Raw genomic sequence first — 12,346 nt, 5'->3', positions numbered from 1 at the left:
CAGGGTGTATGTCAACCAGATGTGGGCCAGGTCTGGCAATGATGGCACTATTTATCTTCCTATTTTCCTATTTTAGTCAGAAGACCTAAATGCCATGTTGCAATACTATACTGCTATGGTAGCCGACGTTTTGCCACCTACTGATCGGAAGGCTAGTGGTTTGATCCCTGGCTCCTCTAGTCTGCAAGTCTGTGTATGAATATAGTTAGGAAGCACTCAGTCTAGAGAAAGTGGGAGAACGTGGAATGTTGTATAGAGTACTTTGAGTAATCTGGGAGAGTAGAAGAGCGCTATATATGAATCAGTCCATTCACTGTCTGAACAGTTTTGTCATGTTACTTTTGCACTATTATGTTCCAGCACATGTTGTTATTACATGGCTTGATTAAGGTACACATTAGGCTGACATCTGGGCCAGCAAAGGGCCAGCAGTGTGTTTGCAACTGGCCCTTGGCTGCACACAACTTACACATGGCCCACATACCTCAAAGAATGACAGCCCTTTCGTGGCCCAAATCAGGTTTACCAGAGGTAATCCACACATGGGCCAGCAAAGGACCACCAGTGTGTCTGCAACTGGCCTTGTGCTGGCCCATGTGTGGGCCACCTCTGGCAAACCAGATCTGGGCCACCAAAGGGCCGTTATTCTTTGCGGTATGTGGGCCATGTGTAAGAACATTGTGTGGGCCAGATTGGGGCCATACCAATTTTGCTATGTGGGTAGGTGATGTACAAGTCATACAGTCTCAAATAATATGTAATAGAGACATGACTGGTATTATCACTTGAACTAACAAACATGTTATCCAGTGGCTGTAGATAGCAACTACAACTTTTTAGCCAGGGTTTAAAAAAAAAAAATCCAGTTAATTTATATAAATCATTTCACAGTGAGGAAGGTCGTTAACAAAAGACATAGCTTTTAAATGTCTGACAAGACTCGGCTCCCCAGCAAATTCAGTCTGTTTAAAGAACTCCAAACTTTCATCACTGGATCTGCAGGTAACTCTTGTTAAAGTTCAAGTGTTTGAAACCAGGAGAAGACTGCATTTGTGTGTTTGTGCATTGATTATTATAACACTCTTCTTTCTGGGTTACCAAAAAAAGGTTTTAGAGGTTTATAGATTTACAGATGGTACAAAACGCAGCTGCTTGGATTTTAGCCAAAAATTGTGAAATTTGAGCACATTACCCCAGTACTGAAATGTCTTCACTGGTTGCCTTGTCAGGTTCGAGCAGATTTTAAGGTCCTGTTGCTCACCTACAAGGCTTTAACCATTTCACGCATAGTGGCCACTACAGTGGACAGCTATCGTTGTGGACAGCTGTTTTCTTGTATTTGTGTCAGTGTTGATATACTTGCACATAAACCACTACACTGGACACTGATGTGTCACATTCATAAGTCAAAACGTATGTTGTGCACCTAAGTGGACATGTAACCAACTCTTTGAAAAGTACATATTTTAAAAAATGAAGTTCAAAAATATTTTTTTCATGCCTAAAGATGAATAAAAGTACTTAATAAAAAAATCCTGATTGAGGTTGTCATAATTCATGCATGAAAGGGTTAAAGCTAAGTTAAAGACCTACTTGGTCACCTGATCCTATGCGTCTTAATTTTATGCCTATTAGTTTTTAAATTGTTATCAGTTTTTAAATTGTAATGTTTTTTGTATTGCTTTTATTCACTTGTCTTTTTTTAAATATTCAAATAGCTGTTCAGCACTTTGTTTGAAAGCGCTTTATAAATAAAGTTATCATTTTTATTATTAATGTAACCTCCATCAGAAGCCTATGTCACATCTGCTGATATTTTTGATAAATAAATGAATGAAAGTGCACATTTTTCCTTGCTTGAAGGTAGAACAAATTTCCCTGCCGTGGGATCAATAAAGTCTTATCTTATCTTATATTATCTTAGACTATCAATTTTGATAAAATGTTTGCTTCTTGCTCAGAAAAGAAAAAAAAATTGGTTAAAAAGAAATTCCTATAATTTTCATGGGACATACTTGTTTTTTTTGCATGACTATATGGTCTGTACTACAGCTCACCAGCCGGAACTAATAAGAAATCCAAATGTTTTTGTTTTTGCTGTCCCAGAATTAGCTTTATTGGTTCTTTTACTCAGTAAAATGGACTGCAGATGCTGCTGTGAAATAAAACGACTTTTTTTTCCCTCAACTGACCCTAGTGGTCATTATTGCATAATTGCACAATGACTAATTTTGTATAAACTAAAATAGAATATTATTGTTAGTGCATGTGTTATCAATTACAGTATTGCATTTTTGCAGGGTTAAAGGAATTTCAACTGTAGGGGAAAAAAGCATTTTTGCCTTAAAAGCAGTAACTCGAGAAAGTTATTTTGGTTAGTTTGAGAAAATCCAGACCCCATGGGTATATATAAAAGAACAAAAGCTCAGACTGAAAGCTTAAATTAATTATGAAAAACCAATTTAAAAATTAACAGGCCTAAGAGCAAATAGCTGGCTGGAATTCTCACGCTGCTGTCAGCAACACAACAGAAAAAAGGACTGTGTAATTAAAAACTCTTCTTTGTTAGATAACTAAAACAAATGCCACTCAAAGCAACAATGAATGCACTCCACTGGAGAAGAGAGAGTTTATCAGTGATAAGATAAAATACCACAAACACCATGGAGAACCAGAGGGAAGAAATAGAAAAACTGGCCTTGATATTTATTTACAAGCCATATTTCAACTGTAGCTGAAAACTGTTCTGCACATCAAAGCTCTAATAAGCTCTACAGCTTGTTTATGTATCAATAAGTACTTAGAGTTAAATTTAAGTGCCAATATTGCAATGTTTAAAAAACAATAATTGACCTAAACTTCCATTAACAAAAAGTCTTTCAGACTACTGAGTGACTGTCTGAAAAGCATACTTAAAAGTGTAAACACTCCTCCTTTTGTAAATACTTGAGCTTATATATTCATAAAGTGCTAATGAACTGTTGATGTTAACATTTCATTCTTACTTTTTGCAGGATGGAAGGACTTTAAGTTGCACGTACTGTAGTAGTTAGATATGGTAGAATCCGACCATAAAGGTCAACCTTCAGGGTCATAACCCAGATAACCCTGGAGATGACGTAAGATAATAGGCGGGGGTGGTGGTGGTGGTGGCTTTGGTTTGAATACCTCTCTTTTTTGTGGAATATCGATTCATTTAACTCACCAATGCGCAAGCAAAAGTGAATTTAATCTGCAGGGCAGGGCACTTTATTTTCCCATGGGGTCCCATGAAAAACTGGGACTGCTGTGAAGGGCCCATTAATCATTCCCAAACACTAAAGCTACTGTGTCTACATTTTCAGGCACCTTATATGACTCTTCCATGTTTGACAGTTAGGGGTATGAATTTAATTTTCTGAAGGGGCCATATGACTGGGCCTGTTGTGGAGGGCCACACCAAGAGACTCCAAAGTGCACACAGAATACTTTTAATTTAATAACATTTCATAAAAGTACTGTTTAAACTCAAACCTTGAGGTAGAAAAGTAACTAGTAACTGTATCTCTTAGGGTTGAATTGTTAAATAAAGTGCTCATATACAGTAAATTTAGATTTGAATGAATTTACTTTGTTTCTAATAATGCTTACAGAGTCAAACAGGTATTTGTGGCTCATCCAGCTATATGTTTTTTTTTGTTTGTTTTTTGTTTTTTGTTTTTGCCTGTCCCGTTTGGTTCTTTTGCCATCAGAATTATTGTCTAAAGGCGAAGAAAGATGCCCAACGGATTTACTTTACCAAATTGACCATCCCAGCCTTGCCGTAATGGTGTATTTGATTCACCTTTTATTGTTTATTTTATTTATTTTTTATTTTCACTTGCTAGATACGGGACAGACTTGAATGAGGAAAAGAAAAGGGAGAAAGGAAGAGGGGGGAAAAACAGCGGAGAAGAGGGACGGGGATAAAGGGCAAAAAAACCAAAAACCAACTAAATAAGCAGACAAAAAAAATACATATATCAATCACCTGGATCACCTGTTGAGAAAGAAAAAAGAAAACAAGCAGAAGAAAACGAGAGTAATACAATAAACAACATCACGATGATATATGGGAATATAACAGTAAATACTAAATATTAAACATTATTGTGCAGCACGTAAGATCGACAGCGCACAGTGTGCTTTGAGGTAGGAGCTAAAAAGGGTGTCGTTTGTGTGTGTGAGCACCCGTGTGTACACCTGTGAGCATGGGCGCGCTTGTTTTTAAAAGGTTCCTTCATGTAATGATCTGCTAGAGGGTGTGGGGGGGCCACAGCCCCGTCCTCCAGGGCATGAAGCAGGTATGGAGGAGATCAAAACTCCAGACATCCAGAGGCCCCCAGAACACAAGAGACCAGGAAGACTAACAGAGGGGCAGCCGTGCCACTGTCCCAGAAAGAGCTGAGGAGAGCCCCAGATGAGGGGTCACTCAGCAGCCGCAGAGCAGAAGCCAGGGGGGTTGCAGTGACGTGCCCGTGAGCTCCGCCGGCAGCCAGATGTGCCAGAGTGACCGAGCCCCAGGCCGAGAGGCCGAGGGCACCCCACCCCCGAAGTGGCCCGAGCGAGCCCCAGGCTCCAGGCCCCGATAAGCGGCCGCCAAGGAGTGAGCCGGTGTGTACCTGGGCGCCCATCCCCGCCCATCCAGCTGTATGTTTTATTCAGCTAATTCAACTTCTCATGTTTTCTTATCTGCTTGATGTTTCTTAAATATCCAACATTTAAAGTGAGTTTTTTCCAGTTCCTTTCAGTAAGTTGCTCTCGAACACTATCTAGTAGGTCAAACTGTCACAGCTTCTCTCCCATGCAGGTCTACTGTGGCTGAGGAAGTGTCCCTCAGTGCATCTGTTCACACATTATTTCTATTTATTTGTATTTCACTGGGGGTGGGGTGGGCATCACAGAGCGGTAACACAAACCATAGTAATATGTGAGGGAAGGGAGACAGGAAGGATGGATCCTCTGTCATCCTGCACCAGCTTCCTGCCTGCTCTCCCCTTGCCACTTCTAAAGAGCCCAACAGGTTAAAAATAAGCCATTGTAACGTGTACACAAAGGGATATGGAAAGAACTTTTATAGCGGGGGGACACAGATAACATTCTCAAAGCTTCTTAATATAAAAACACTCAGTTTGGTAGGGAGAGGTGAGGAAGTTCATTTGCAGAATTATAAACTGAACAATGTTGCATCTATTCTGTCACCCTTTGTAGTTCAGTTTGTGGGTGTCGAGTACAAAGTAAAATGGGAGGGCAAGTTCGCTGTAAGTCACAACTTTGTTTAACATGCTAATATGTAAACATACAATAAATCTACACAGTATGAAAGGTCTGCACCTTAGAACAACACGCAGCAACACTACACATGAGTAGTGAGCGAGAGGAGGGAGGTTTGGGGTCTTCACACACCCCTGTTCTCTGCTGGCCATCGGGGCGGGGAGGCTGGGAGGAGGTGTGGCCGTCCGATTGGGATCTGGGATGCGGGGCCTCCCTGCTGCTGCGGGCGCTCAGATATGTACCAGCTCACTCCCGGTGACTACTTGGCGGGGCCTGGTGCCTGTTGCTCGGTCAGGTCGGGTCTTACACTCCACCTCTCTGGGAACTCTCAGGCCCTCCAAAGGCCTATCTCCCCTCACCACACTAGCACACACAACTGATGCCTTCAGGGGTCGGTGCGTTGGTGGTTCTTGGTGTCCGGGGCTGGGTGCTGAGATATGTACCAGCTCACTCCCGGTGACTACTTGGCGGGGCCTGGTGCCTGTTGCTCGGTCAGGCCTCTTCCGGGGCAAAGGGGGCCCTCGGGCCTCCGGCCTCTGGGCCTGCGGCTCGGTTCACTCTGGCACAGCTGGCTGCCGGCAGAGCCGGCGGGCACGCCACTGCAGCCCCCTCTGGCTTCTGCTCCGTGGCTACTGGGTGACCTCTCATCTGGGGCTCTCCTCAGCTCTTCCCAGGAGGGTGGCACGGATGCCCCTCTCGCACTCTGGGGCCTCTGGATGTCTGGAGCTTGGATCTCTTCCATGCCTGCTTCATGCCCTGGGGGACGGGGCTATGGCTCTCTACATCCTCTAGCAGACCGTTACATGGGGAAACCTTTTGAATACAAGCGCGCTGATCCACACAGGTGTGCACACGGGTGTTCACTGTTCATAGACATAAACTACACCTCTATTGGCTGCTATTTCCAAGCACATTATGCGCTGTCGGTCCTGCTTGCTACACAACAACATTCAATATTTAGTATTTACTGCTGTTTACACTTAGCTAGATTAACGTGATGGTGTTGTGTTTAGTATGTTGCTCTGGTTTTTTTTGCTTGTTTTCTCTTCTTTTTCTCTCAACAGGTGAAGTGCCCTTTCTCACTGTCCCTCTTCCCTTCTGTTTTTCTTTTCCTTCATCTTTCTTTCTCCCTTTCCTATCCCTCAGTCATGTCTGTCCCATCTGTAACAACTGAAAATAAAATAAAATAAATAATAACAACAACAAAGGTTGATCAAATGGAGCAATACAGCAAGGCCGTGATGATCCATTTGGCAAAGTAAATCCATTGGGTATCCTTGTTGGTCTTCAGACAACAATTCTGACGGCTAAAGAACCAAATGGGACAGGCAGAAAAAAAGAAAAAAAAATGAACAGTATGAAAGGTCAAACAAGGCCTCCTTTGTTGCTCATAACTTACATCACTAGAAAAATAAGTTCTGTCGTAATTTCAAACAAGGAGGTACTAATTGAAAAAACAGACTATATGCAGCACAGAGCAGCTCAGCTAGTCCTGCACAGCAGCCCTGAGGTCATTTTTCTCACAAGTAGGCAGACGTTTACAGTAATTTGGAGTGTGCTTGGAGATATCAATACCATTACAGATTAATTTGTTTGCCTTAAGTAATATAACACGTCACATAATTTTTATTCTTTTTTTTTTAATAAACGGGAGGATGAGAATGTCTATTTACCACATCTGCACTCATAGTTCAGTACTGTTCACAAACCCAGAAATAATTTCCATGAGCTGGCTTTACTAAACCTAATCATGCTGTGCAGTCACACAACAGAGGTTATCAACTTGCCAGTCACTTGTGGCCAGGAGCTTGTAAACATGGAGTGAGAGTGCACACTTCTTGTTCTCTTTCTCACAAAGAGGAAAAAACTATAAACCTAAACAAATATGAGGAATAAGCGACAAAGCTGGTGAAGCCAAAGCCAGGAAGAAAAGCTGGCTCTGGCCAGACTGTGAAAGTTAAAAGGCTTATCAATAACACTTCCCCTGCATTAACAAAAAGGTAGATCCCTCTGTAGTTACAATTCTGTGTTCCACTAAATCAATGTTTTTCTTAGATGTGTGCATGTAGCATGGATTACACTTGTCCTTAATATTGCAACCATGTTGGTGTTGAATGGTGAGTAGTTAAACAACTAACAATAAAAACCTGTACAACCTTATAGTGACAACCTGCACAAGTCTTTAGGGTTTTAATTAAGATTATATCTAAAAACATCTCATTAAGCTGCCTGTCAGCAAAAGATTTTGCTGGTCTCTGAGTAAGCCACCTCTTAACGCTTAGCTTTGAAGAGAGTTGAATATCTCACTAGTTGTAACTAAACTGAATTGAAAATATTCTGAAAATAACTGCTTCATAAAAACCATTCATATTAAACCCGAGGTTACCTCGCTAGCACCCCACATCGTGCTTCTAATTTCAGAAATGTTTCCAAAAACACATCCTATAAAATGTTTTTCACTTGATTTGTAAGTCTGGCAAAAGTGGAAATATCTAGTGTATCTAGTATAGTGTCAATTCCATTGCATCCCCCCCATATAACACTGCTTTTACATTCAGGTATTTAGCTTGCTAAGCAGATGGTTCCTTATTTTGTCTGTTGTTTGATGCAGCTAGTGAGAGCCACGAGACTCAACCATATGATAAATGTGTTTTGAAAAGCAAGGCAATGATCTACAAGCATCATGGCGGTTCAGAGTTAGGAGATCATTCTCAGTATGTTTGTCACTATGTTTGAATCATTTCACATCATATTTGTATCTGATTCCATTTAATACTGATATTACGTAACAATGCTAACCCTAGATCCAGGCTGATCTGAGGACTCGTGTTTCTGTTTTCCCTTCTATGCAAAGAGATTTTCATTGATATGCTACTGAGTCGTATCTGCATGTTATGATCTGTTTAGAAATGCTGACTCATTGCTATAGTTGTTTGTACACTGAAAAAAAATATTTATGCCCCAAATACTGACTTTAAATAATCTGATTACATTTCAGTTTTCCATGTTACATTAGTACAGTGTAAAATGTTAAATTTGATCAAATCTGGTCAAATGAAATTGACTTGATTGGTATTCAGTTTATACCAAGCATATTTTCCTTAATGATTAGTTATTTGAATAAATGAACCTATAACTTTATATAATTAGTGCTTTACAGATTTTTGTGAGTGTATCTCTGTCCAGCTGCATCCAGAGGCATTTTGGTACGCACTGGCTGATAACGCCCTTCAGAAATCAAAAGTGAACTGAAAAATTTCAGAGGTCTTTGCATTTCTGCATTTGTCTGGTGTAATAAAAAAAAAAAAAAAAAAACAAGTTGAAAATGTGGAGCTACAAGGAAGACCCCTTGTGAATGCAGGAACAAAGTGAAGGTAGCTTCTTTCTTCTTTTGTCTGGCAATAGCTATACTCACACATCTTATAAGCAGCTGTTTGGAAATAGAAGACATATTTCCAATAGTAAAACAAGTGAGAGTCACTTATAAAACCTGCCCACTAACCTGTTGCAGAACAACAAGAGCCAGCAACTAGTCAACACACAAGAGCCTGTTATGCAATAACCACAAGGAGCTTTAATTACAGGTCAAACAGGGTACTTGAACCTACCGGCAGGGGGTGATGGAAAGGATGCACAGCGCTTTCATAAAACAAATGCTTTCTACTTAGAGTGACCTCAAAGAAATATGATCTCCACATTGTAAAGTGATCCAGACAAAACGTATTGTTTGATTTAATACACTTTACAGTTGAGGCTCTGTGTTTGTTTGATGCTATGAACAACGGCAAGGTGTGCAGAAAGTGGTCTCTTAACATTATCTGATTCTGTAAATCACTTATGAGAGTCAGCCCACCAATAGCACCAGGATTTACAGCCACCATGTTGTCCATGTATGACTTATTGGGAGCTTGGTTATGTTCCCATAGCTGGACCCAAAAATAGCTCCTGCAGCTTGGAGCTATGCCATGCGGTTCCTTTTTTGTTTCTTATTTATACTTTTTTGTCCCTGGGACCATAAAAGAAGCACAAGCAGCATGGACCAGTGAATAGAGGAAGTCTGACATCTTCTTAACTGCTCTATCCAACCAAACACAAGCGCTCCCACCTAACAGATTGCTGCCAACACCCGTGGCTAATGATGACACAGAGGGAAATTAAAACTAATAAAATGGTAAATATGCCAGGTTTAGCCATCCTTCCCATCTATCAGCCAGCGTGGGAGCAAGCACACCCTGACACAGTTCCCAGATATGGTCAGCCTGACACCATGTTCACCACCAAAGCATCTACTATGATTCTTCCCCCCCCCCCCCCCCCCATTTCCCATATATCACACTAAAGTTCTTCTTTAGTTTCCCCTTGAGAATAAACAGACTCAGTCTTGTTCTTTCTTTCCTCCACTTATTCAACTTCCTAGGAAAAAGAAAATCTAATATAGCCATGTAAAAAATGGAATAATTCAAATGTGACATCAACAAGCTGGTTCCTGTTGTAGAAATAACCTTTAAAATGACCTTTATTTCTAAAGTTTTATAGATAACACAATCTAAAAAAAAAAAAAAAATCCTATCTATGACTGAATGACAGGTCATCTTAGGCTACCTAACAACAAACCCTGCAACTCACCACCTATTATTAACATACAGCATGCAACCCAAACTGTCAGTTATCTACCACTGAGCCGACAATAAGCTCATATTTTTATTTTTATTTTTTTGTTTTGTTTTATGTAGTGTGTGTGTGTGTGTGTGTGGGGGGGGGGGGGGGGGGGTTGTTGGCCTGTTTGTGTTATGAAAACTGAAAAGCCAGTTGGGGGTTGGGACCAAAGTAGCAGCTCAAACACCTATTAATACACTGATAGCTGCCTGGCAAGAGCAGGCTGTTCCACTCAGACACACACTAGAGTGCAGGGGTGCAAAGTTTCCCACAGGCACATGCAAAGTCCAGGAAACATCTTAGAGCATTCACACGAAATCAAGCAATGAGGTGGTCTGAAAGCTGAGAATGCACAGGTATGATGACTACACCTTGGTAACACTAGGTCGAGAGCACAGTGTTGAAGAAACTTAATTCGAATGGCAAATATAAGAAACAAATGCACAAAGCAAAACAGGAAACTGTTGTTGACATAAAAGTTTCTTGTAAAGTTTTGATAGAAATGTAATAAAACAAGTGAGAGTCACTTATACAGAGCATGTGATTCTCTAGCTCTCTTTTTTTTAAACACACACACATTCAAAGCAGGTCCTACCAGTCTGCAGAGGTTTTCTAGTGATTGCTAATGTGCATGTAGAAGGAAATGAAAATCACCCGGGAGAAATGCAAATGCTAAGAGAAATAACAAAGCACTTGTCAGTCTGCTGTGAACAACTTCGAGCAAGCTTGTGTGCACCTCTGTGTTTCCTATATTATTTTACTCTCTGTGCTGTTAAGCCAGACTGAATGTCAAAAGGAGCACTTGGGGATGCCTTCCTTAATTTGCGTTCTGTAATTCGTTTATCAACCAGCATTACTCAAGGATGTGAAGATTTTACAACAGCAATGTCAATTTCAGCAGAAATCCCTTCCCCACATGGCTTACTGCTTTAAAAAACTGTTCTATTAGAAGCCATCTAGCGTTTGATTGAATCTCAGAGTGCTCCTAATGACAGGAAACACTATCACCTCCCACTAAAGCACTGCTATATTGTCCATCTTTACTGTCAGATGTCATTTACTTTTCATGCCATGTTGACTCACTGCAGACTCCCTGATGTTGACCATCTGCCATCTGTGCTTCGCAGTAGTGAAGATAATCATGGCATACACTATTTTATCCCTCTGTATTCTATTCATATATTACTTAGAACTGCAACAGCAGTAGCAGCCAAGGAGTCAGCTCAGGGTGTGACCTTCCCTCAACTTGCATGAACCCTATATACAAAACCCCATAAGGGAAAAAAAAAAGTTAGAATCTTTTAATATTGCATAAAATGCTTTCAGTGAGTGTCAGCTACAAAAACCTTATTGTTCTCTATCATAATAAACATACTCATAAATAGTTCTATTATTTTTTGAGAAAAATACAACGTGCATGATTATTACTACGTGTTACAGACACCTTGTATCGGATTTACATGCCTACATCGTGGATTTTCCACAGTCATGGAGTAACTTTTCTTATGCATTGCATTGGTACAGTTTTTCTTTTTCATAAGACACAGCACGTTTGCATCTTGCGCTGTGTGGCCACAATTCAAGTGAAGGCTAAACATTGTAATAAGTCGTTCCCTGGACTGTTCCTAATGCCTGATGTTGAGATTTGTGGCTTACCTTTTCTTTGAATTAGCTGTCAAACTGTCTTCTCCTCCAAATATCCCCATGCTTGTATGATCCGAGCAGAGAACTGTCTCATGCTGTCTCTGTATCAACAGTGACCAAACCCGACCACCCCGCTATAGGAGTCAAGACAAACGTCATAGCGAATACTACGTTCCTGTTAGCACTTTCAAAATAAAGCATCTCGGAACTGAACTGACATATTTGTATTCATTAAGTGTATAGTACAATACATCCTATTTTACATTTATGTTCTATTTATTAGATTGTAATATCTATGAATTATAGCACACGCAATATGTAGTATATTAACCTATTGTAATATTAAATTTAGTAAGCTTTAGTAAACACTCTTCTCTTTGTCCCTACAGCTCTTTGTCCTCACTGAGGAGGTGACAACGGTTAAGTCACCTTACAGTCAGCTATACAGCACAACACTTCCATCTGCCGTTTGTTGTTGGACCACCATCTGTAAATGGGAAACAGCCTCCATAAGAAATATTTCTAACCAAATTAGAAATATGACTACATTTAAAGTCAAATACAAAATATGTTGGTTATCAAGTAGTCTTTTGATATTTTAATGGCATGTTCAATTTTACATTGTCAAGAGCTACATAGGACAGATTAAGATTGAACAGGAATTTCTTTTTGCACACAAGAGATTTGTGGATATTTTATTCTAACTGTATTTACCTAAGCTTATTTTCACTAAACACATCATAAATACATTTAT

At 40.3% G+C, this 12,346-nt stretch overlaps 1 protein-coding gene across 1 annotated transcript in view; it reads right to left on the bottom strand.

Moving 5' to 3' along the window:
• Window positions 1-12,346, bottom strand: part of calcrl2 (calcitonin receptor-like 2) — a 44,780-nt gene that overhangs the window by 23,847 nt on the left and 8,587 nt on the right. The window contains exon 2 of the mRNA XM_040013633.1: window positions 11,605-11,687. Coding sequence (XP_039869567.1) covers window positions 11,605-11,654 — 50 coding nt within the window. The 5' untranslated portion in view covers window positions 11,655-11,687. The remainder of the gene's footprint in view (window positions 1-11,604; window positions 11,688-12,346) is intronic.

This window comes from Simochromis diagramma, unplaced genomic scaffold, assembly GCF_900408965.1.
Source record: "Simochromis diagramma unplaced genomic scaffold, fSimDia1.1 OVJJ01000705.1, whole genome shotgun sequence".
Classification (NCBI taxonomy): Eukaryota; Metazoa; Chordata; class Actinopteri; order Cichliformes; family Cichlidae; genus Simochromis; species Simochromis diagramma.
Note: the sequence above shows the minus strand (reverse complement) of the source record. Positions and strands in the feature narration are given on the sequence as shown.